This window comes from Vulpes vulpes, chromosome 11, assembly GCF_048418805.1.
Source record: "Vulpes vulpes isolate BD-2025 chromosome 11, VulVul3, whole genome shotgun sequence".
NCBI classification, from domain to species: domain Eukaryota; kingdom Metazoa; phylum Chordata; class Mammalia; order Carnivora; family Canidae; genus Vulpes; species Vulpes vulpes.
This window is the reverse complement of record NC_132790.1, coordinates 7,208,239-7,234,953: the sequence shown is the minus strand read 5'-3', so window position 1 is coordinate 7,234,953 and position 26,715 is coordinate 7,208,239. Positions and strand designations below refer to the sequence as shown.

General features: G+C 35.4%; 1 protein-coding gene across 2 annotated transcripts in view; it reads left to right on the top strand.

Annotated features, from left to right (window-relative positions):
- PRMT3 (protein arginine methyltransferase 3) overlaps positions 1-26,715 on the top strand; it is a 122,600-nt gene that overhangs the window by 83,365 nt on the left and 12,520 nt on the right. For both annotated transcript variants that reach the window (XM_072725398.1, XM_072725397.1), the window contains 2 exons: positions 24,249-24,299; positions 24,496-24,583. In XM_072725398.1, the coding sequence (XP_072581499.1) occupies positions 24,249-24,299; positions 24,496-24,583 (139 nt within the window). The remainder of the gene's footprint in view (positions 1-24,248; positions 24,300-24,495; positions 24,584-26,715) is intronic.

The window sequence follows — 26,715 nt, the reverse complement described above, 5'->3', positions numbered from 1 at the left end:
AAGAACGTATCAAATAGGTACTTGCTTCATTTGTTCCTGTATAGTCAGAGTTCCATAATAAAAATGAATCAAAAAGAAACTGTTATATTACTTGATAACTGTAAAGAGCCTTTTAAGTTTGTATTTTTATTCCCAACTTGCCTGAATGATTTTAATTATAAAAGTCTGAAAATGAAATAGTTCTGGGGTTTAGGAAGAAAGTGACAGAAGGTTGAAGTGGACTTGCAGTGTCTGATCACTGCTGATAAACATACTTCTGTAACTTACCTTTGAGAGGAATATATAGTCTCAGACCATATTTATTGAATGTGTGCCTGGTACCAAACATACAGATTTTAGTACTTATTCAATGTTAACCCTTCTGAGATTATTCTGTAAAATAATTTGCCAATATAAATTGTCTTGGCGATAATGTCTCAGTCACTGAACACTGCAAGTTACATAATGTACTAATCACTTTAAAGTCATTTCATTTAGTCTTCTTAACTATTTGAAGAAAGTGCTAATCTTCCCATTTTAGGGGTAAAGAAAAATAAAATACTATGTCTTACTTGTGAAATATCCTGACCCCCTAAAAATCCCTTTAGTGGGATTGTACACACTATTAAAGGAAGATAAAAGACGCTTACAAATGAGATATTACAGGTGTGGAAGAAAGGAGGTAGCATGTTGCATTTGAAATAGATCTAAAAAATGGGATTCTTGGCCCATAGTGTAGCACTTGTTGGTAGGGAGAGAGAAAGAGAGTTAATCAAAATGCACTCTTCCTCCGAGATAGGGCTGACAGATTTATGTGATAACATGTCACATATCCCATCCTCTTTGCTGCAGAGAAAAAGATCTTCAATTTTTTTTTTCTTCACATGTTCAGAGCAAATTTATTATTTGGTCAAGCACCTACATGTCTTAGGAACTTTCCCGGCATGCTTACCTAACAGGAGACTGACATAAGGTTCTGTGGTCTATAATGCCTTTATTACATTTTCATTATCTGTGAGTCCCAACTACCCATCCGTATCTACTCCAACTATCTTTTGCTCTTTGAGATGGTGCCAACTTCTTAAACTATTTTCCTACCAACCATCTGGAGCTATTATGCAAGCCTAGTCTCTAAGGCTACTTTTGAATAGATAGATTATTCGCCTGGTTACTTGGGAATAATCCACAACAAAGGTATTAAAAAGGATGAGTGCCTAATTGGAACTTTGTTTCTCCTTTATATTGTAAGAAGAATTAGTGAAAATACTAAAAAAAAGAAAAAAGAAAAAAATACAATGCCTGCCAAAGAGATGGAAAAGTTACTTTGGGGAGGAAGAGGTACGGCTTTTTTAGATAAAGAAAAATACCTACTTTTGTCCTGCTGAGTGCAGACCTTCAAATATATTAAATACTTTTTTCCTTGTGCTTAAAACTTGAATACACAGCCAAAAAGTAAGATGGATGATTTCTCTGAGTAGTTAAGCCCATTTTAAATATATGCATAACAATTTATTTCTAATGAGATTCTAGCCTAATTTGTATCCTAATTAAAATATTAGAGGAAATTGGATTTTTCAAAGTAACAAGATGCTAAGGACACCCCCTTTGCATTTAATTTCAAAAGCATGTGTGCTGTAGACTGATAGTGTTTTTAGATGGCTTTCTCAAGTTTCTTAGAACCATTATTAGAAAACACCTTTTCTTTGCAATCTTCACTACCAACACGGCACATACACACACCACAGAAGAAATTTGATAGAATTTTTAACGTAGTGTTTTGCATTAACAAACTTTTTTATGTTAAGCATGATATGATAATCATACATAAGTGTCTTAGATCTTGGTTAAAGGATTATTTTCCAGTGAATACTAGTAGCACATACATAGTTATTTTCTGAGCATTTTTTATGTGTCATGATATATTGACAGTTAAGGTCAAATTGCCTTTGTTTTTATGATGGGATATGAAGTTTAGTTGGCACCTAACTATCATAACAGCCTGCCTAACCTTGCAGTAAATGAGCAATACAGTCTATTATTATATGGAGAGTTTGTAAGAGTTCAAAAGCAGGTGGTTTAAAGCCATATAATTTAGAACTAATACATTTTATTTTGTGAGTTTTAGTTTATTTTTAATGTTATTTATGAAATTGTGTAATATTCCCCCTCCATGTTCCAGCAGCATTTATTTTGTCATCTGTCATGCTTAAAGATACAGTCAGGCGTCCTTTTTCATAACCCTACGTATACTTTAAATGACTTTTCATACTTCCTTTTGTATAAGAAATGAGTTGTTTACTGTGAAAATATTTAAGATGATTTTATCAGATTATATACTCAAAAAAGTCTGTGACAGGTAAAGAATTTTGATACATTAACTCTTAGAGCAATCATTTTTATATATTAATTTCAGCATTATTTTTTCTTTTATTCTACATCTCTGTTAGCATGTGCTGAAACAATGGTACAACAGTGTTCAGTTTGTATAAACTTTCCTTAATATATTTCTAAACCTCATTTAATAAAGAGTGTTATTTTTCCCAGGGATTTTCATTTTATTACAGTTGCTAAATTAAATATGAGCCAATGGAGTAAATAAAAAACAGATTTTTAAAAAAATTTTTTTTTTAATTTTTATTTATTTATGATAGTCACAGAGAGAGAGAGAGAGAAGCAGAGACATAGGCAGAGGGAGAAGCAGGCTCCATGCACCGGGAGCCCGATGTGGGATTCGATCCCGGGTCTCCAGGATCGCGCCCTGGGCCAAAGGCAGGCGCCAAACCGCTGCACCACCCAGGGATCCCCAGATTTTTTTCTTTATATTTGTATTTAAAAACTTTTTACAATAAAATCTTTTGGATTTTATCAAAATACATTAATATGAGTACAGTGGCATTGAGAGGTGTTTAATTTTTCCTCATAAAAGAATTTGTATCAATAGATACTTCAGTTTGTTAAACAAATATTAAATACTGACTGTGTCCCAGGCACTTGTCTGAAATCTGTGCACAAATGTGCACACACACGACACAAAAAACCCATTCTCTGTCCTGAAAAGGCACTCAAGTGAGAGGAGACAGGTGCTAAAAAAATTTCAGTATGAATATAAAATTATGACTATAGGTACACATACAGAGGTGTGGGAACAGGAGCACAAAAGATGTATTTTCTGGAGGAAAATTGTAGTTGGTAATTAAATTTTATAGCCAAGGGATCCCTGGGTGGCGCAGCAGTTTGGCGCCTGCCTTTGGCCCAGGGCGCGATCCTGGAGACCCTGGATCGAATCCCACGTTGGGCTCCCGGTGCATGGAGCCTGCTTCTCCCTCTGCCTGTGTCTCTGCCTCTCTCTCTCTCTCTCTGTATGACTATCATAAATAAATAAAAATTTTAAAAAAATAAAATAAAATAAATTTTATAGCCAAGATCCTCTGAGGAAGAAAAAAACAGTTTGCCCCTCAGAAAGATTTTATTTTAAATGGGGAAACCTGGGATCCCTGGGTGGCTTAGCAGTTTAGCACCTGCCTTCGGCCCAGGGCATGATCCTAGAGTCCTGGGATCAAGTCCCACATCGGGCTCCCTGCATGGAGCCTGCTTCTCCCTCTGCCTGTGTCTCTGCCTCTCTCTCTCTCTCTCTCTCCCCCTCTCTCTCTCTTTCTCTGTGTCTCTCATGAATAAATAAATAAAATCTTTAAAAATTGTTTTAAAAAGAAAACAAATAAGGAAACCTGTTTCCAAGGATGAAAAAGTTGAAGGAAAAGACTGAAGTATAGTAGCCATTTAAAAAGTTCACTTTGGGATAATTTCTATTTACCTATTTTTTAATTCACTGGTCTTTTCTTCATCTGTCTTCCCTTTACTGTTAAGATAGCCCCTTATTACTTTCATGTTAAATAACATGTTTTTCAGTTACAGAATTTCTATTTTCATTTTTTGAGCTATCATTCTTTTTTATTTTAACCAAATTGGTCAATATTTTTATTTAAATTTCTTAACATGTTTTTAATTGTTCTTTTAAGGTCTGTTGCTACTTCCCTAAGCCAACTGTGATTCTACTTCTGTTACCTTTTTTTTTTTTTTTTTAAGTTTTATTTATTTAAATAATCTCTATACCCAGTGTGGGGTTCAAATCACAACTCCAAGACCCAACCAAGAGTTGTGCACTCCCCTGACTGAGCCAGCCAGGCGTCCCTGTTGCTTTTTTTTCTTTTGATTTTGGGTCACATTTTCCTCTTCTCATATTTCATAATTTTATATATTGCGCTAGCCATTATATGAAAAGTTAATACAAACTACAATAAGTAATATTTTCCCCTAGAAGGGCTTCCACTTACCTCTGTCTGACAACTAGGATTGAAGGGCTGATCCCTTTTATTTAATCTGGAATTGAGCTTGGTCAGGGATGGGTACCACTGCAGTTAATTTCCAGTGTCTTTGACACGAACCAGGAGGGACCAGGCCCCTCCCTCTCGTTAGTTTCCTGAGAAGACATCAAAATGTAGCTAAGTTTAGGGAGAAGGAAAAAGTCAGGATATTTTGAGGTTGGGAAATCTGATCTTCGTGGATCTTTCAGTGCAGAGCAGGAGGTTGCAGGGGAAGGAAGGGTTATGATGCAGATTTGGCATGGCTCATGATCTAGTTGAGAATTGGTAGATACAATGAGAGTGTGAGTTTCAAAGTGAATCTAGAAGAGTAAACAGTCTAGTTGAGTGAGTCATCTCTTCTTAAGAAGAGGGTATTTATTCTCAGGATTAGTTGAAAGGTCTGTTTTATAAATAGATTTCTTGGGATCCCTGGGTGGCGCAGCGATTTGGCGCCTGCCTTTAGCCCAGGGCGCGATCCTGGAGACCCAGGATCGAATCCCACATCGGGCTCCCGGTGCATGGAGCCTGCTTCTCCCTCTGCCTGTGTCTCTGCCTCTCTCTCTCTCTGTGACTATCATAAATAAATAAAAATTAAAAAAAAAAATTTTTATAAATAGATTTCTTAGGTGCCTAAAACAAATAACTTCATCTTCCTGGGCAAGTTTCTGGAATAGCAGAGAGAGTTGAATAGAAATGTCATGTTAATGGTGACCGTGAACAGTGTAGTCGTAGAAGATTTTGGCTTTGGGACCTAAGCATTGCAAGAAAACCTCTGCCTGCTTTGCCGCACAACCGCCAGCTTCATCCACCTTTTAGGTTTGCTAGCTCTGCCTGTCAAGTTTCTCCAGATTCTAGTACATCATACTGGCTCAGACCTGTGCATAAAAATTGGCCAAGTTCTCCTCGTTCCAACTAGGTTTCTGTGCCTATGGCATTTTTGCTCCTTTTCCCACCCCGGGCCTCAGCATTGGGTAAATGGCCTCATGTATGAAAGCCACTGTTTCTCTCTGCTCAAGTGGGGAAGGCTGGCTGGAAATAGTTCATCTAGACTTCTTTGCCTCCAAGGTTGTTCGATGGTTTTTTTTTTTTTTTTTTTTTTGTTCGATGGTTTTAATGAAAAATATGATTGTTTAGGGATTTTTTGTTGTTGTTTTTCTTGTTGTATCATAGTATCTTTTGCAAACCTCTAGATCCTAACTAGAAACAGAAGTCCCTGCATACGTTGTTTTTAAAAAGACAATCTGGAAAGTCTGGGCTTACATATTGAGGATTATTTAAAGTTAGGAAAACAAATTTAGTCCATGAACTAAAAATAAATTGTATGTTACCTCCCAATTCTCATTTTTTTCTCATTTTAATGACATACTTGATAAATTATAGAAAGATATATTTAAGAGGTGCTGATGTTTAGCTTTTTGATGGAGTAAAAGCAAGTCTTTGATTTGCATTTTTAAGGGTAATGGAAGTGTTATTAAATGAAACTTTAAAATGTTTAAAATTCAAACTTTAATGATTCCTTATTCATAGTATTCTTTGTTTTTATTTTACTTTTTAATTAAGCTTTAAATTTTTCTAATGGCTTACAAAAAAACTTCAAATGAGCCTATTTCTTTGTAATTGTGTACTTAAATCTTCTTTCAAGGCTTTTGAAAAATCTCTGACAATAGAAACCTGATAATTCCAAACTCATTTCTTGAGTACTAAATCAGTTCTTAGTACTTTTAGGTGTAAATTGACCTAATTTTGACCTTGCAAAGCTAATCGGCTAAAGAAACTAATTATTAAAACACATCTGTGCTGCTTAGAAATCGTAAGATTTGTTTTGAACTTGCACCATAGATTTTAGTGGTACATCTGGTATATATTTTAATAGGCTTCATTAAGTAAATTTTATGTGTTGAGGGAGGACATTTCTAATTATGTGATTCCACCTCTACAGTTTTAGGTTTCTCCTTATCTATAAAATGACCATGTGATCTAGAGTACAGTCCATAACTCTGTACTCTTCTCTGAAACCTGAACCTTTGTAGTTAGGCTTAGAGGGTAGTGAGAATACTTAAATCTCTTCAATTATCTCCAGAAACTGTTTTTGAGTAGTAGTATGTGCTAAGAGCTGTAAGGCATTGGGAATATAATAACAAGCCAAAACAGTACTTCTGTTCACAAAGCATAAATGAGAGAGACAAATATTTAAATTCACTTGATGGTTACAAGTGATAAAGGCATTCTAGTTATATAAGAAAATGTCTTTTTTTTTTTTTTAAGAGATGTAAACTAAAGTACATAGGGGAGAAATGACATATCAGGTATTTGCTACCAAACAGTTCAGCAAAAAAGGGAGTAGAGGATGAATAGATGAAATAAAAGTGCCAAATACTGGTTAACTGTTGAATACAAGTTGATAGGTACTCAGAGATCTTGTAATTGTGTATATGCTTGAAATTTTTCGTACATGGATTTTTTTTAAACAATAATGCTAATGACAACATTTTAAGAAATGTGTAAGAGTGATGAGGCAAATGTATTGTGCTAAGTTTTTTCCATACAACTCAACTACCTGCTATAGCTACCAGAGCTGAACATATGCTTATTCTGTGGCTTAACCATTTCACCTTTAGGCCTTTACACAACAGAAGTGTGTTCATGTTTGCCAAAAGACATGCACACAAGTGTCCACTGCAGCATACTTCATTATAATCTCAAACTAGAAACAAGCTGAACATTTATCAGCAGTAGATGGATAAATATGGCATATTTTGGAGTATACATCAATGAAAAAAGATGATCTTCACTGTATACTACAACATGGATGAATTCTTCATGAACAGAAAAAAAAATCTAGAAAGTTTAAAAACATACCATGAGGCACCTGGGTGGCTCACTTGGTGAGCAGCCAGTTCTTGATTTTGGCTCTGATCATGATTTCAGGGTCCTGAGATCTAGCCCCAAGTTGGGCTCCGCGCTCACCGGGGAGTCTGCTTGAGGATTTCCCCACACACACACTAGTTCTCTCCCTCCCCCCATCACGCATGCATGCTTGCTCACTCTCACTCAAATAAATAAATAAATGGATCTTTTTAAAAAATAAATAAAAGTATATATTTTTAGTACAACGTAGCTCTTTGCTACAAGCCATCTACTTCATCTGGAGCCGGGCCACAGAAATGATTTGTGCCATTGCCAGAACTGGTTGCATTGAACTTATTGAGGGATGGTTTATATGTTAGTCTCTAATGTAAAACCTTATTAAGGGATTTTCCCGGAGTAATTTTGATTACCTGATGTTCCCATTATGTGACTAATTCTTTATATAACATGTGACTGCTGTGAAAGGAAGCTTTTTGTCTCATATTCAGAGGGATCCTGTCTAATTCTGATATTGTTTAGATTTGATTAAAGTCCAGGTATACCCTATGCATTCCCTATAAAATCTTGGATACTTTCACTTGACCCTCCCCAAATCTTTCATTTTTCTCAACCACAGAATCTAGCCTTCTGAGCTAAACCCCAGAAGATTTTAGCCTTTTTAAAATCGGGATTTTTTCAACTCCTTTTCTGTGCTTAGTTGCCTTCCTATCTTTTTTTTTTTTTTTTTTTAAGATTTTATTTATTTATTTGAGAGAGAGAGAACAAACAGTGGGCAGGGGCAAAGAGGAGAGAAAGAGGCAGACTTCCTGCTGAGCAGGGAGCTTGATGCAGGGCTGGATCCCAAGACTTGGAGATCACGACCTGAGCTGAAGGCAGATGCTTAACTGACTGAACCACTCAGTCACCCCCTTCCTATCTACTTTTTGTACTCTCTCCTTGGAAACATACCATTAAGAATTTAATTTTTAGGGGATACCTGGATGGCTCAGTGGTTTAGCACCTGACTTCAGCTCAGGGCGTGATCCTGGGGTCCTGGGATCGAGTCCCACTTCAGGCTCCCTGCATGGAGCCTGCTTCTCCCTCTACCTGTGTCTCTACCTCTGTGTGTGTGTGTCTCATGAATAAATAAAAGCTTTAAAAAATAATTTAATTTTTAAAAAGACATGTTTCCCACTTCCTATTAACTTTGAAGTATATATTCATTGAGTATGGTAATGGAAGCAATCACCTGCAATTTTAAACCTGCTCAGAGAGAATGGAGAAGTCCACAAAATGAGAAACTCTGAAGTTGATTAAAATAATTTGTCCTCAGAATGAATAAAGATTCCTTAATCCTTCTTTGAAAACCATGCTGTAGGGGCACCTGAGTGGCTCAGTGGTTGAGTGTCTGCCTTTGGCCCAGGGCATGGTCCCAGAGTCCCGGGATCGAGTCCTACATCAGGCTTCTTGCATGGAGCCTGCTTCTCCCTCTGCCTATGTCTCTGCCTCTCTGTGTCTCTCATGAATAAATAAATAAAATCCTTTTAAAAAGGAAAGAAAGCCGTGCTGTAAATAATGCCTCAGAATCTGCATTTTTAAAAGTTCATTAAGAGTGATTTTAAAGCCTCCTATTGAGTTATAAAAGGATTTGAAAATCATATTGTTTTAAAATACAATTTGAGTGAATTGTTGAGGTTCTTATGCTATATTATATTCATAATTATAGATAGGAATAGAGTCATGCTTGAAATCATCAGTGCCCAAAGGTCAGAATAAATTTGAGAAAAATAATCACACTCAAGCAGGACTGAAATACTTATCTCAAGTACAGCAATAAGCTTCAAAATGGTTTATTTATCAAATAATCAATAATAGTGAACTCTTGATTAGACATGTCAGGGGAGTTCTCTCTAGACTTCTCTCAGAGGCTGCCAATTAGCATTATTAGGTTGTGATAATAAATGAGTTTGACCAGGAATTTTCCTCTCTGAGTCAGGCAGTTATCCCCAGAGTAATGACCTATAAGAAAGTAATCTTCTCAGTTCAGATTTCCTTTGACTTACACTCTGGCAGAAGCATCGTGAGTATTGGCATTCAGAAATTCTAAACATCCTAAAGCACCTAATGTTTCCAGCCATGTGATGTATGTGTATGTATTCACAGGAAGGGTCAGTCTATATTGGAAGATGAGTCAATAACTGGAAAAATAAATTTTTGTTACATATATCAATCAGATGGCTCAAAACTTATTAGTTACCAAAATCAGTCCATCTTTCTTTTTTCTAGGAGACTAAATGATAAAAGGGCCAATCCAGAAATAGTAGGAAGTTTTCTAAAAATGATTAAAATCAAAGTGAAAAGTTTAAATAGTGTTAATATAACACTGTGGTTAATAGCTTCAGCTTTAGGGATGCCTGGGTGGCTGAGCATCTGACTCTTGATCTCAGCTCAGGTGTTGATATCAGGCCTTGCATTGGGCTCCACCCCAGAAATGTCAGTCATGTATCTCACCCCCCAGTGTGCGGAGATAGCAGTCAAAAAAACAATTAAATTGCAACTACAAAGCCAGAACTTTTAACAACTGGTGTAATAACCTTCTTTGAAAAATTACAGCCTTTAAAGGACAAATGTAAATGAATGCTACCAGGCTTTTAGTTCTTTAAATGTCAGGTACTTTTTTAGTAGAGCTCAGATGAGATAGAAACCATGTTTTTACCTCACTTTTGTTTTCAGATCGATTGATTGATTGATTTGAGCAGGGAGGGAGAGGGAGAGAATCCTCAAGCAGACTCCCCACCCACTGCAGTGCCCAAATCGTGGCTGGATCCCAGGACCCAGAGGTCCTGCCCTGCGCTAAAAACAAGTCAGATGCTCAACTGACTGAGCTACCCAGGCACCCCTACCTCACTTTTCAAAAGAGAAAATATCCTGTTCATTTCTGGAAAGTAAAGTGCACTGCATCTTGTACCTGCCGTCTTTTTCCCGTCTGCCAGTTTCTTTCAGCATTCCTTCACTTAATCTATACTCCCAAAGGCTCATAAAGACAAGTAGCATTTGGTAGACCTTGATCACCTAAGTCACAAAAATGGAATTTAATAGTTTTCGGTTTTAAACCTCTTCAGCCAACACAAAACTAGGATCTTTTTTGTTCTGCATTGATTTTTAAATTCAGTGTATCTGCTATTTTGTTCTTAAAATTTATAATGTTTACTTACTATTGATAATATTTTCTGCCATTTCAGGAACTAGGAATGGGCCATGGAACATTTAGGTGGATAGTTTTTAGGGAACATTGAAAAGCAGCATGAAAAATGGAATATAAGGATACAATAAGCATTAATATAAAACAGTGAGAAACTGATGATATGTGAGGAAGCAGGTAGAAGATAGAAATCTAGAGAAGCAGTGTGCTGCGAATTTTTTGTGGCAAGCACACACACAAGTACTTTTCAAGATAGCTTTTCATTTAGGCAACATGTATTAAATACTAGTACTATACTAGTACTATGTGTATTAGTACTGATACTAGGATGCTAGTTCTGGCTTCTGCATTAGGCCCTGTGAGTACAACACAATATAATCTCTGACCCCCAAGATCTTAGGTTAGTAAGAGAGGCCAACATATACATAGGCCATTGTAATATGGTGTTCTACAAGAGAATCTAATAATAGAGGCATATAAAAGATACCTTTGGCCTGGCACACTCTTACCTACTTTTACTCAATAATCCTACATATATTTAAAATTTTACCTTAGGCATGGATTCTTCCAGAAAGCCTTGCTAATACTGTCTGTATGCATTAGATTAATGGAGAGCAAGTAATTATTGTTGGTATAGACTTAAGGGAATGTTTTTCTAAAGTAATCCACATTTGATAACAATTTTGAATTAAAAATATAGGAAGTTAGAAATAAAGCATAATTTTCTTTTCTCAACGCCTGAAAGGAGTTGAGCATATTTTGTCACTTCATTGTTTGTTTATTGGTTCTCTCAATTAATGAAGCTTTATTAATTTCCTCTGGTCCCTGCACTTCCCAGGCTCTTTCATGCCTTTGTAACTGCACAGTGGTCTTCACTGTTGAGGTGGACCGTCCAGGTGTTGTTCCTGGGCAGTGAGGATACGGAGGAGAGCACAGACGTAGTGAGACTGCCCTTAAGGGCCTGTTGGGGGTCTGTAATTAAACAAAAAACACTATGGGCATGGAAAGTGTTATTAGTGGGAGAGTGTGGAAGCATCTACTCTGTGGATTAGGGAAGACTGCACAGAGGAAGTAACATTTAAACGGACACTTAGTAAGTGAGAAGCTAGTTTAGGGAATGGAGGTTTTACAGGCAGGGAGCCTTAAGTAGGAAGAAAAAATGCAGTAATGAACCTGCCTTCTGTAATGGTGGATTACATACAATGGAGTGATCCTTTTGCTGAGAACAGCTACAAAAGCTAAAGAAAATATAAAATACCGTCTGTTTGAAGTATCAGATAAGTTAGTAAAGCATTACCAAGCAAAACTCAGAAAAGAAGAAAATCCAAGGAAAGGAGACTTGACATTTGAGACTGCTTTTGCCCAGTAGGCATTTACCAATTCAGAAGTAGCAGCTAAAAGACTTGTGTAGCCCTTTGATAGCCTCACACAGATAGGAATACAAAAATAGGGCCTTTATGATTCCCCAGTGCTTTGCATTGCGACCATAAAAGACTAAATCCAAGAATAGGGTAAAATTAAAGATAAATTAACCTTTGCATGGACTGCAGGCTAGCTTCAACTTATCTGGGTAGCCCAGGACATTCTCAGACCTCATTATTAGAGTAAGATGATCTTAGTGTTTGCTAGCATCCCCAGATTCCTTGCACAAAGATTCTTTCTAGGAAATTATCATCGGTCTTAAATAATTTCTATAGTTTTTCAAATACAATGTTCAGAGCATAATCAAAGGTAATCAGTCACACAAGGACACAAGACAACATAAATCAGTAACCAGCTGAAATAGTAAGCAATAAAAACAGAGCTTCAGGTGCTTCAGGTATTTGATATGTCAGATATGGACTCTAAAAATAACTATTGCAGGGCACCTGGCTGGCTCAGTCTTTAGAGCATTCAACCCTTGATGATCTCAGGGTTGTGATGTCAAACTCCATGTTGAGCAAAAAATTAAAAAATAAAGTAACTATGCATACTAAGTTGAAGGACAAAAGAAATTGTAAATTTCAAGCATTTGAAAGCATTTTAAAAAAATTCTAGCAGATTTAAAAAAGAGTTAAACATCTTCTGAAACTAAAATTGAGTTTAGCAGCAGATCTTAGCACAGTGGTATAGAGAGGTTTATTGAACTAGATTTTCGGTCAGGAGGAAATATCCAAAAGGAAGCACTGAGAGATACAAGGATGAAGGTTGGGGAAGGGCAAGAGATACAGAGGATACAAGAAATAGAGTACCAAAGGAAAGGAGGTGAGAATATTTCAAACAGTATTTGAAGAGATAACAGCTAAGGATTTTCCACAACAGATGAAAGACAATGAGCTACAATTCCAGAAGCACAACATACCTGAATAAGATTTTTTTCTCCAATTTTGTTTTTATTCAAATATAATTAACATAGTGTTACATTAATTTCAGGTGTACAGTATAATGATTCAGGAATTCTATACATTACTCAATGATCATCAAGATAAGTGTGCTCTTAATCCCTTTTATTTCCCATCCACCCATTCACCTCCCCTCTGACAACCACCAGTTTATTCTCTGGATTTAGGAGTCTGGCTTTGTTAGTCTCTTTTTTTCTTTGTTTTGTTTCTTAAATTCCACATGTCAGTGAAGTCATATGTTATTTGTCTTTCTCTGACTGTTTTACTTAATATTGTCCCCTCTATGTCCATCCATATTGTTGCAAATGACAATATTTCATTCTTTTTTGTGGCTGAGCAGTATTCCATTGTATATTTTTATATATACATATGTATATATGTACCTATATCTTTTTTATTCATTCATCTGTGGATGGACACCTTGGTTGCTCCCTTATCTTGGCTGTTGTAGATAATGCTACAGTGAACATAGGGGTGCATGTTTTCAAATTGGGGTTTTCATACTCTTGGGTGAATACCCAGTCGTGGAATTACTGGATAATATGGTAATTCTTTTCTTAATTTTAACATCCATACTGTTTTCCACAGTGGCCGCACCAGTTACATTCTCACCAACAGTGCGTGGGGATTCCTTTTTCTGCACATCCTCACCAACACTTGTTGTTCCTTGTGGTTTTTATTGTAGCCATTCTGATAGGTGTAAAGTGATATCTGGTTATGGATTAGTGATCCTGATGATTAGTGATGCATACCTTTAGTTGGCCATCTGTATGTCATCTTTGGAAAAATGTGTATTCAGGTCTTCTGCACATTTTTAATCAGATTATTTGTGGGTTTTTTGGAGTCGCGTAAGTTCTTTATATATTTTGGATATTAAGCCCTTGTCAGATATATCATTTGTGAATATCTTCTCCCATTAAGCAGGTTGTCTTTTTGTTTTGCTGATGGTTTCCTTCACTGTGCAAAGCTTTTTATTTTGTAGTTTAATTTTGCTTTTGTTTTCCTCGCCAGAGGAGACATCTCAACAAAAAATGTTTCTATGGCTGAATCAAAGAAATTGCTGACTATGTTTTCTTGTAAGAATTTTATGGTTTCAGGTCTCACGTGTGGGTCTTCAATCCATTTTGAGTTAATAAGATTAATTTTAAATACCCACTTCTAGGTATATACCCAAGAGAAACCAAAACATATGTCCATACATGAATGCTCATACCAGCATTACTCATAATAGCTAAGAAGTGGAAACAAACCAGATGTCCATCACCTGGTGAATGAATAAGCAAAACGTAGATCCATACAGTGAAGCAATATCTGGCCATAAAACAAAATACATACTGGTATGTGCTATAACATGGAAGAACCTTGAAAAGGTTTTGCTAAGTACAAGTAGCTAATCACAGAAGAGTTGCATTTATATGACTCCATTTATATGAAATGTTCAAACTAGGCAAATCTCTAGACAGGTCTGGGATTAAAGGGGGAATGGATACAAAATTTCTTTTTGGGGTAACAAAAATGTTCTAAAATTAGATTGTGGTAATGGTTGTGTAACTCTGAATATTCTTTTAAAAATTAAATTACACGGGGACACCTGGTGGCTCAGCCTTTGACTCAGGGCCTGATCCCGGGGTCTGGGATCGAGTTCCACATTGGACTCCTGCAGAGAGCCTACTTCTCCCCTCTGTCTGTGTCTCTGCCTCTCTCTCTCTCTGTCTCTCGTGAATAAATAAATAAAATCTTTAAAAAAAAATTATGCAGTCTATTTAAATAGGAAAATGGTATGTGAATTTTATGTCAAAAAGAGGGAGACGAAATCACCTAGAACATCCTATTAAAACTACAGAAATCAAGAAGAAAATCTTAAGAGCAGTCAGGGGATGGCTATGACTGGAGCACTGGAATTACCTGTAAGGAGGTATAAATAGACTGGTAAATTATTTCTGAACAGAGACAGTAGAATTGAAAAGATAATACAATGATGACATTCTCAGTGTACTAAAAATAACTGCCAACGCTGAATTTTACCCAACTGAAATATCTTTTAAGAAGGAAGCTTAAATAAAAATATTTCAGATGAACAAATAAAAACAGAAGAAGACAGTTTGTTCCAGAAAACCTATACTGAAAGAGCTACTAACAGATATTCAGGCAAACAGAAAATGACCCCTATGGAAGGCCAGAATACAGGAAAAAGTAAAGATTAACAGAAGTGGTAAACATGCACATACCAGTAGTTCTCACTGCTGGGCATATACCCAGCAACAGTTAATACATATTGTTCACCAAAAGACATGTTGAGGGGTGCCTGTCATAAAAGAATGTTGAGGGGTGCCTGTGTGGCTCAGTCAGTTGAATGTCTGACTCCTAATTTTGGCTCAGGTTATGACCTCAGGGTCCTGGGATTGATCCCCTGGTCAGGATCCACTCAGTGGGCAGTATGCTTTTCTCCCTCTGCCCCTCCCCCCACTCATGCTCAGTCTCCCTCTCTCTAAAATAAATAAATATAAAAAAAAAATGTTCATAGCACTAGTCATATAAGCCTCGACTTAAAACTACTAGTGTCCTGTCAGTCATAGACTGAATAAATGAACTCTTTGGTCAAATATGCCTTACAGCCATATAACAGTTTAAGCACTACAGTATACCTGAATCTAAAAAACAATAACGAGGAAAGTAGCCGGTCCACAAAATATTACATGATTCCATTTATGTTGAAGTATATGATAGGGAAAATGAATCTCTGATCTTAGAAATCAGGATAGTAGTGAGATAAGCTCTGGTGAGGATGTGGAGAAAAGGGGCCCTGTGCACTGTTGGTCGGAATGTAAATTGGTGCAGCCACTGTGAAAAACAGTGTGGAGGTTCCTCAAAAAACTAAAAATAGAACTAACATATCCAACAATCCCACTTCTGAGTATATGTAAAGGAAAGGAAAACAGGATCTCAAGGAGACAACTGCCCTGCTATATTCTTTGCAGCGTTATTCATAGCAGCCAAAATATGGGAGCGACATAAGTGGCTATCTATCAGTAATGAGTAGATAAAGAAGATACATACCCAGTGGATTATTCAGCCTTTAAAAGAAGGAAATCTTGACATTTTCAACAACATGGATAGACCTCAAGGGGAGTATGCTAAGTAAAGTAAGTCAAAGATAAATACTGCATACTGTCACTTATATGTGCAATCTAAAAAAGCCAAACTCCCAGAACAGCATAAAATGGTTATTACTGCGTGACAGAGGGTGGGAGAAATGGGGAGATGTTGATCAGAGGATACAAACTGAGTAAGTTCTGGGGATCCAGTGTACCTCATGATGCTTATGGTTAATAATACTGCGTTGTTAAGAGTATAGATCTTAAGTATTCTCACCACAAAAAAGAAATGGTAAGTATTGGACATGATGAAGCTATTCACTAATGCTGTGGTGGTAATCAGTTTGCAATATATAAGTTGATCAAATGAACACATTGCATATCTTAAATTTATAATTGTTATATGTCAATTATATCTCAATAAAGTTGGGGGGGGAATCAGAATAGTAGTTACCCTGCAGGGGTGGAGGTGCCTAGGATTGGCTAGGTGCACAGAGCAGATTACTAAGGTGCTGGAATGTTCTATTTCTTGATCTGAGTGTGGGTTTCATAGCTATATTCTTTTTTTTTCTTTTTTTTTCATAGCTATATTCTGATTCAGTATCGTGTACACTTAAGCGCACTTTTCTGCATATACATTATACTTTAAAAGATTTTTAGAAGTGACGCTATTAGTAAATATCAATGAATATTGAGTGTGTAAGACAGTATCTCGTGTTCATAGTTAAGAAATGTGGAGCAGTTAGGGCATATAAGCTATCATTTTATGAAATGTCAGAATTAAAGTACTTCTGTTGTAAGCTCTGAAGACATGGCCCCTTCTCCCCCCTAAAATCACTTTAATAAGCAATTTTGAAATTATAAGGCACCCAGACTAAGTAAATTTCAAGAAATGTTAGTTATAATCTGGGAATATTTTAAATGGGTCAAAAATTAATTATATTGAGTTTTTCAGTACAAGAACCTTTAAAAAAATATTTTTAGATCTGTTGTCTGTTTTGCTACTTCCCATATTGCTTGGTCTATTTCTGAACACTACCCAATTTGACAATATCCCTCGAGGAGTATATGGCACTTAATGTGTATTGTTCCCTAGAGGAATCATAAAAGAAAGGAAAGATGCAAATTTTCTCTTGGGATAAAAGAAAATTAATTGAAGAAAAAAGAGTCTATAATTTAAGGTATAGTTAATTATTGGGAGAAAATCTTATATAATTTTCATATTTATTGATTATATCTTCTTAGTTTAAATACCAGTTATTACTAGCAAAGTTCATAGTCTATGCAGCAGCTTGCATGGCTTATGTTTGTCTTATCATCTTGTTTATACACAATGAATTAAGCTATAGTAATCGTTTTTATGCATTTTCTTCTTATGCTTTCTTTACTTGCTTCAGACTCATCATCAGTTGGCTTTTGAATTCTGTATTAAGATTTTGAAAGAGAAAAAAAAGATTTTGAAAGAAATACTCCCAACAAAAAAATGAATTGTATTTTTGTCATAGTGATTCTGCTGCATGGATTACAAACACTCTATCTCCATGCTTGGGTAAACTCCATCAAAAGCACATTATCCTCCTACTTCTGTGGCCAGCTGCCTAATTGTATCTGCTGTAACCACACGCTGTTGGAACATGATACCAATGAAGAACAGAAATGATAAATTACTCCCTGCAGGTGATAGTGATAATGATAATTTTTAATTTCCTTCTTTCTCATAAGGTCTAGTCTGATCTTATTTCATTGGCTGCCATCCTGTTACATACACACATGATGCATTTTCTTTAAAGAAATACTCATCACTCCAAAATACATGAGAAAATAATTTATTTTTATTCCAAGTCATTGTTCTTCAAATAAGCGTGTAATGAACTGCATCTACCTTTGTGTGTCTGGGATAAACAAGCAAAATGTGGCTTAAAACAGATTTTTAAATATTCAGTTTTCACATACTGTGAGGTCTTTTCTTCCTTTTTGTGCAATCCACAAAGAAGAAACAGCTCATTTTGAAAGACTGTATTCTGATGTTTAGGAATATTTAAGATGCACAACAAAGCTACATGCCTGAATTATTTTCGTATATATACTTTAAAGTAATTGTGGAGGATTCCTACCAAATTACAAATGTGACCAAACTGTCCCAGAAGTTTGCTAAATGTGCGTGTATTTTCCTTTTATTCTCTTTTCTTCTATTATAAGTGTTCTTAATCACCACAGATTCTCTCTTCTCTCAGTCTAAGGACTTTTTAACTAAAATTTTTCTGACAGTGGTGTAAGTCAGTGAAATTTTATTTTTTTAACTGTGCCCTTGCCTTTGCATATTAACCCAGCTCCTACAGATATTTTATTTTAATGCTTATTTTCCCCTCAGCAGTTCCCTTTGCCCCGACAAGATACACATATGGAACAAAAGAGAAATTTATTCTGTGCTCCAGCCTTCTAACCTATCTGATCTTTTTCAAGCACACGTCAAGCTGTGCTCCAATTATTTATTACCATTGCCTATTAGTCATTATTTTCAATTTCCTGTGATTGTTATTTATTCTTACATTTGAATGACTTCTCAGAGTGTGTAAGTTCATTGAAATTAACATTTGAAAGACCTAGAGATAGGCTGTCAAAGTGCTGGTAACAAGATGGTGAAACTAATTGAAAAAATAGTGGCATGTTTAGGTTCAGAATAAATAGCTTTGTCCCCAAATCAGCTGACATATGATTGGTTATAATGGCTTTGCAGAAATAAAAACCTAACTGTAGTTCAGTTGGGTTTTATAGACTATGTTTCAAGTTTAAAGTTTTTTCCTCTTTTTTCCTAGTATCTTATTTTAATTATTAAGGACCACTTATATACACGGGGCAGGGAGGGGTGGGTGGAACCCTATCCCTTTCCCTTTCAGTAGCATTCTGAGGATTAATACCCATTTAAAAACTAGAAATTCCCTTGGGTTTTTTTCGGAGCAAGAATTTCTACTTGCTCAGTTATGTGATTCTTTTCGGGTTTAGGAGTAGGCAAGTTGGTTTTTTTTTTAAAGATTTATTTATTTATTTTAGAGAGAGAACATGAGCAGGAGGGGCAGAGGGAAAGGGAGAGAGAATCTCAGGCAGACTCCAAACTGAGCACGGAGCCCCATGTGGGGCTTGATCTCACAACCCTGAGTTCACAACCCCCCGCCAGAACCAAGAGTTGGTCACTTAACCTACTGCACCACCCAGGCACCCCAGTTATATGAATTCTAACTGTCTGATGAATAGATTATCTGCACATAATTTTTTACTGCAGGTGAATTTCTTCTTAATGTCTCATGCTTCTGCTTCATGTGTGCTATAGAACTGATTTTGATATTACCCTCCACCAGACCTAATTAGGGAGGTAAATCTCTTTGAGTTGAAGAAACTATGATGCATTTCAGAGCGAACTATAAAGTAGATGTGTCTTCAGATTTATCTTTGTCATATGTCCCTGCCAAATTCTTAAAACCAAAGTGAATTATATCTTTCATTTTTATTTATTCATCTTGAGGCTTACAAACTGTTTTCTTATTGACCCAAACTAAACAGTACTTTTTTTCACTGTATTTTTTGGGGCTTGGGAGAAGATGAGTTTCTTCGTTGATTTTTAACTAAATATCATAAATAGTTCAATTTGGGGATTGGAAGACAATTCCAAAATACCTTTGTATTCTCAAATATTTTTATTTTTTAATTTTGTTGTAAACTCATGCATCAGCCTCCCCTCTTCATTAAGACATGTACTCTATTATAATTACACCTATACTACCTAATAACATTGCTAGTCTCTTTTACTAGAGTTAAATATATGATGTTTTACTTTGTGTAGTTTATACGCTTCAGACTTAGGTCATATTTTCTGATAATGTCAATTGTTATTATAGTAATATTATTGTATTATAATTGGGAAAACTTGTCATTTTTTTTTTCAAATTCATTTAGTTCCTATTACATATTAGATACCACCCTTGCCCTTGGGGGTACAGAGATAAGTGATTTTTGGGTGTTGCTAAGGGAACTGATACAAAGATAATAGTTGAATTGAATGCCTCTCCATGTAATACTATAGCTCATTTAGTTCAAGTATTAAAAATAATTTATCATCACAGAAGCTGTTCATATTTATGGAAAATATAAATTATAACTAAGGGTAAAGAATATGAACATTCTAGATCTATCATCCACTTTCAATAGCTCGGTGAATATCTTTTCAGATATGTACATATATATTCATATTTGCATAACGTATAAGTAAGTGCCCATTTTATATTTATATATATGGCTAATTTTTACAAATATACTTGATAAATTTTCATGGAATATTTTTTTGAAAGTTTAGAATTACTGGGTCAATGAGTATGCATTATATAAACATTTTGATTGAGTCAATAAACATATACAACAGAAAATTGCACAGATCTTAAGTGTAATTTTATAAAATTGTACAAAGCGAATACCTACCATGTATATATCACTCAGCTGAAGAAAGAGAATATTACTAGGAGTCCAGTAGGCCTCCATGTAACCCTTTCCAGTTTCTGCCACTATTGAAGGGTGACTACTATCCTGACTTATAACACTGTAAGTTAGTTGTGCTGTTTTTGAATTTTCTTTTTTTTTTTTTTAAGATTTTATTTATTTATTTCAGAGACAGAGATTGAGATAGTGACACAGAGCAGGAACAGGGAGGAGAGGGAGAAGCAGGCTCCTCACTGAGCAGGGAGCCCAATGTGGGGCTCAGCCACAGAACCCTAGGATCATGACCTAAGCCAAAGGCAGATGCTTAACCAACTGAGCCACCGAGGCACCCCTGAATTTTCTGTATGTGGATAGAATCATAGCCTGTGTACTATTTTCTGTGTGTCTTTTTAAAAATACAAATGTTTTGTCTATATATATATATATATATATATATATATATATATATATATGTCAAATACCCTCAGATTTCTTCATCTTTTGACACTAGAATTATATTATTTTTTATTGAAGTATAATTAATATACAACGTCATATTAGTTTTGGATGTACAACATAATGATTCAATGATTCTATACATCACTCAGTGCTTACTATGATAAATGTAGTTACCATCTGTCAGCATACAGCATTATTACAATATTATTGACTATATTCTCTATGTCATACTTTTCATCTCTGTGACTTATTTTATGACTGGAAGTTTGTGCCATTTAATCCCATTATATGTTTTATCCATACCTTCCCACCTCCCTTGAGACAACTGCCAGTTTATTCTCTATTTAAGAGTCTTGGGTTTCTTGTTTGTCTCCGTTTCTTTGTTTTTTAGACTCCACATATAATTGAAGTCATGTGGTATTTGTGTTTCTCTTATTTCACTTAGCATAATACCCTCTAGATCCATCCATGTTGTTGTGAATGGCAAGATTTCATTCTTTATTATGACTAATATTTATTGTGTGTGTGTATAACCACATCTTCTTTATCCATTCATCTATCGATGGGTACTTAGGTTTCTTCCATATCTTGGCTATTGTAAATAATGCTACAATAAACACAGGTGCAAATATCTTTTCAAATTAGTGGTTTTGTTTTCTTGGGTAAATACCCAGTAATGGAATTACTGGATCATATAGTATTTCTATTTTTAACTTTTTGAGGAACTTCCATACTGGTTTCCTTTTCCACAGTGGCTGCACCAATTGACATTCCCATCAATAGAGCCCAAATGTTCCTTTTTCTTCACATCCTCATCAACACTTATTTCTTGCGTCTTTGAGTCTAACAATTATCTCATTGTGGTTTTGATACTAAAATTTTTAACTTCTCTAATATTAACTTTCTGTTGTGTGTGATGCTTAGAAAGTCTTCTCCACTTCCCAACTTTATAAACACTTGTATATGTTGGTGGGATTTTACTCTTCCTCCTCTTAACCACTCTCCAACCTCCTGCACTGATCTTTGTGATTACATGTGCATACGTGGAAAACCCGACCAAATGATGTTATAATTTTTGCCTTAATCATAAGTATTTTAAAGGAATTCAAAGGGAAAAGATGATCCTTCGTGTTTACCAAACTATTAATCATTTCTGTTGTTTTAATATTTTGATATTTCAGGTTTCCTCTTAGTATTATTGCTCATCAGCCTGAAGAACTGCCCTTAACATTTCTTCTAAATAGTCTTTTGGCAATGAATTCTTTTAGTTTTCCTTTATTTGAAAATGTCTTTATTTTGCCATCATTTCTGAAGGGTATTTTTGCTGGATATAGAATTTTGAAAAGTTTTTCGTGCTTCAGTATTTTTTCCTTTTCTATCTGGACCTCCAGTTACATATATGTTAGATGCACAGGTCCTTGAGGCTTTTGCATTTTACTTGTGTTTTTCCCCTGGTTTTTCAAATTAGACACTTTCTATTGATCTATTTTCACATTCACTGATTTTTTTTCTCTCTGTCATATCATTCTGCACTTCAGCCCGCAGTTTTTTGTTTCAGTTGTTGTATTTTTTTATCTAAAATTTCCATTAGTTTTTTTGTTGTGGTTTCTATTTCTTTACAAGAATTCCTATCTTTCACTTAATTTCAGTGTATTTTCTATAACTTCATAACAGCGTAGTTATAATTCCTGTTTTAAAGTCTTTGTCTCATAGTACCAGCTTCCAGGTTATCTTAGAGTTGGCATGTGTGGATTATTCTCTTGAAAGCTAGCAACATTTTCCTGGTTCTTTGTATGTTGAATAATTTTGGACTGTGTTCCGGGTGTTGTGCATGTTATTTTGTATGTACTCTCAGTTGTATTATTATCATCTGGAGAATGTTGTTGATGTTTGGTGTGGGCGGTTAAAGCCAAAACATAAAGTTCTGTCAAGAGTGTCTGGGCAGACATGGTTCACATCTCAGTTTCATTCTCTGATATTTGCTATAGTGTTTTGGGTCTCTCATGCACATATGCTGTTTAATGATTAGTCTGACTTGTACAGGTTTTTCAAATCTCTGTTTCGTTCTTGAGATCTATACTTGTTGGTTTAGGTTTTTGAGAGCTGTGCCAGTAATTCAGATTTTAGTTTCATTCTCTCAGCCTTTGTTACATTGATTTGGATCTAACCTGTAGTTCAGGGGTCAGGCTGAGACTCTGCGGATTCATACAAAGAGTTAGGGTTCTTCTCCTCTAAGTTAATTATTCACTGATTTCATAAAGTATCCTGACCACATAATAAGACTAGCTGAATTTAGGAAACTGAAGACTGAAAATTTTAACTAACATTTATTGAGAACCTGCTCTTAAAAAACCTTGCAATCTGGTAGGGCAACTAACTATAAGATAGTATGGTGGATACTGTGATAGAATTGTATATAATAAGCACATTTTCTCAGCAAATACTTACGTACTGTGGGCCAGGTACTGCTTAGAACACTAAGGTTACAGGGGTGAAGAAGACTGGCACTCAGGGATAACTCTAAGAAAACAGTTGAATTAGTCTGCAGAGGAATACCAGGAAATCAACTGGAAAAAGTCATATTTTAGAAATGTTCTGATTAACTATATGGTTTCCTATAATAATCTGTATCTGAGTACTGTGTTGCTTTATATTTGTCTATTTGACAGAATTATACACAGTATTTCGATTCTCTCCTGGTACCTAAAATATAATGAACCTCGGTGTTCAGTATTGAACTTGTTTTGGGCCTAATCCATATTAACCTTACAGATCAATAAAACTTCATATTCTCAACAAAAGCAGCAGAGTACACAAATTAGCTTTATAGTGATTTTTCAATAATCGGTGTCCTGTTTTTAACACTTGATAAGCTTTTTTTAATGCCAGTTTTATTTTTTTCAAAGATTTTATTTATTTATTCATGAGAGACACAGAGAGAGAGAAAGGCAGAGACAGAGACAGAGACAGAGGGAGGAGCTGGCTCCATGCAGGGAGCCTGATATGGGACCTGATCCTGGGACCCCAGGATCATGCCCTGGGCTGAAGGCGGGCACTAAACCGCTGAGCCACCCAGGGATCCCTTAATGCCAGTTTTAAAAATAGATTAAGTTGTTTCAATTAGTAAAAGAAAAAAGAATGGTATAATTTAAATCTTAAAAAGAAATGAAAATTATATTCATGTGAATATTCATATTTTAGAGACCTTTTTGTATTATCACAGTAACCTGTGTTACTTCAGAGGTTTTCCTTTGGTTATATGTTTAAACATAAGTTTTATTTAAGTACTATTAAATATTTTTATTTTATCTTCAGGAAAAAAATATATGACATTTAAAAATTCCATTGATCTCATCACAAAAATATTCATAGTACTTTGCCATGTCTTGAAAAACTGAATAATTTATTGTTATATCATAGAATTAGTTTAATAATTATATTCCTTTTTTTTTCTTAGGCAATTGCTGGCTACTTCGATATATATTTTGAGAAGAATTGTCACAGCAGGGTAAGTATCATGAGTTTTCTCATAAGAATTAATTATGTGAAATACATTGTATTTTATTTTTGTGCCCCAAGGTGTTTAATCATAAGCATTTTGCTGTTGTAAGCAATTGGAGCTTGTATTTGATGTAGTAGATTAATGTAGCATGATATTAAAAATCTTGTACTTCATCAGATACTTTTGAACTCTACCGATGCAGGTCGTGTTCTCCACGGGCCCCCAGAGTGCCAGAACACACTGGAAACAAACAATATTTCTATTGGAAAAGCCATTTTCGGTTAAAGCAGGTGAGAAAGAAAAGTAAAGGGGGAGAAATGTCTTACTCATTTTGAAGTAAACAATATTTCTTCATTCTACAGTGACTTTTTGTGTGCCCAGTGTATTTGAAGCAGTATAACAGGAGCTAAGATAAGATGTTCTTAGAGCTACATAAATTTTAGATGGAATATCATTTCATTAAAGTAGTGATTTAAAGAAAACTCTTATTTAGATTAGATTTAGAATTCCTGCCTGTTGGGACCCCTGGGTGGCTCAGTGGTTTGCTTCTGCCTTCAGCTCAGGATGTGATCCCAGGGTCCGTGATTGAGTACTGCATCAGGCTCCTTGTAGGGAGCCTGTGTCTCCCTCTGCCTCTCTCTCTCTGTCTCTCATAAATAAATAAATAAAATCTTAAAAAGAAAAAAAGAATTCCTGCCCGTTAAAATGTGCCATAGTATATAGCTTTTATTTTGAGTAACACAAAATAATCCTAAAAACTTTACTTTAAACAGTAACTAGTATATACTAAGTTGCAAACATAACTGAGGAGAAATATCACTCATAGAGGTGAAGAGTAAATTAAGTAATTCTGGTGCTCAGTGTATGTGTCTAGAGTACTCTGCACTGTCTCCACTGCAAACATCCTACATGGTGCTCAAGGACTGGCCCAACTCTGCATTCCTCTGTGATTGCTCACTCTGATGAGCACCTACAGTTCTTATGTACACACACAGTTAGCTCCAGAAGTTAGAATTTGATTATGAAATCTTTTTATTTAGATAACTTACTATGTAGAAGTTGTCTTGCTTCACCTTCACTGAAACCTTTCTGATTGTATGAAACCTGAATATACACAAACTTCAATAAAAAGATTCTCAACATCAAAAGTAACTCAGGGAGAGAGACCAATTAAAACTCTGTAAGAGACTGTTTCTTAGCCATCAGTACAAGAAAAAACATAAAATTTATCAAGGCACTTATGCCTGTAATCATGTAGCCACATGGAACTTTCATACTCTTCTCCTGATAGTCATTATTGGTACAACTTTAGGGAACAGTTTGCTACTATGAAATATGTATATATATATTTATGGATATATATATCCATATATATATGGGGGATATATATATATATATGTGTATATATATATATATATATATATCCATCACTAAAACCACACAGTTATTTTCCTGGACATATATTCTGGACAATCTCCCCTGCAGCCTGTGTACAACAATCTTAACAACAGTATGGTTTGTAGAAGTGAAAAGTTGGAGGCAACCTGAATGTCCATGAACAGAAGACAGATGAATATGGTAGTTGAATACAGTAAAATCTCTGTAACAGATAAATCATATATTTGTGAATATCAGAAGCATTACGCAAAAAAAAATGGCAGAATGATTCCTACAGTACACTGTTTATATGGAGTTTAAAGACATGAAACAATTACATATACACCCACATGTAGTAAAAGTAAGAAGCAATACTTAAAAGTTATAATTACAGAATTTAGTATAGTGGCTACCCTTGCGAAAGGATAGAACTAGTAGCAGGAAAGGCTTTCAAGGGGATTTGGTGCTATATATCTGAATTATTCCTTTTAGAAATTGAAGGAACTGTGGGAAAATGTTAAGATTTGACAAAACTGAGTGGTGGGTCCAGGGGGTTATTATATTCTCTATATGTTTAAAATATTTCATAAAATTCAGTTATAGTTTGATTTCACTGTTGATGCATAAATGGAATTTAGTAGATGCTAGAGTAAAGCCGCACCTTGTCACATTTTCACTTTAAGATTGCAGTGCTTTGGAAATAAAACCTTGATGGTGTCATTTTCTCTTTCTCCAAAAAGCTTGAGCATAGCAAAACTGAAGTGGAGCAAGCACAAATGAAATTTTACTACATTTTCATTTTTGTTTGTTTAGTTGGTTTCTGTATAGCTTTGGTATTTGGATTGATATTTAGAAACTTGAAATGTTGCTTTCTTCTTACTATAATCATTTAACAGTCTTAATGGTAGAATTTTATTTATTTATTAAGATTTTATTTATATCCTCATGAGAGACACAGGGAGAGGCAAAGACATAGGCAGAGGGAGGAGAAGCAGGCTCCGTGCAAGGAGCCCTATATGGGATCCCAGGACTCCGGGATGACGCC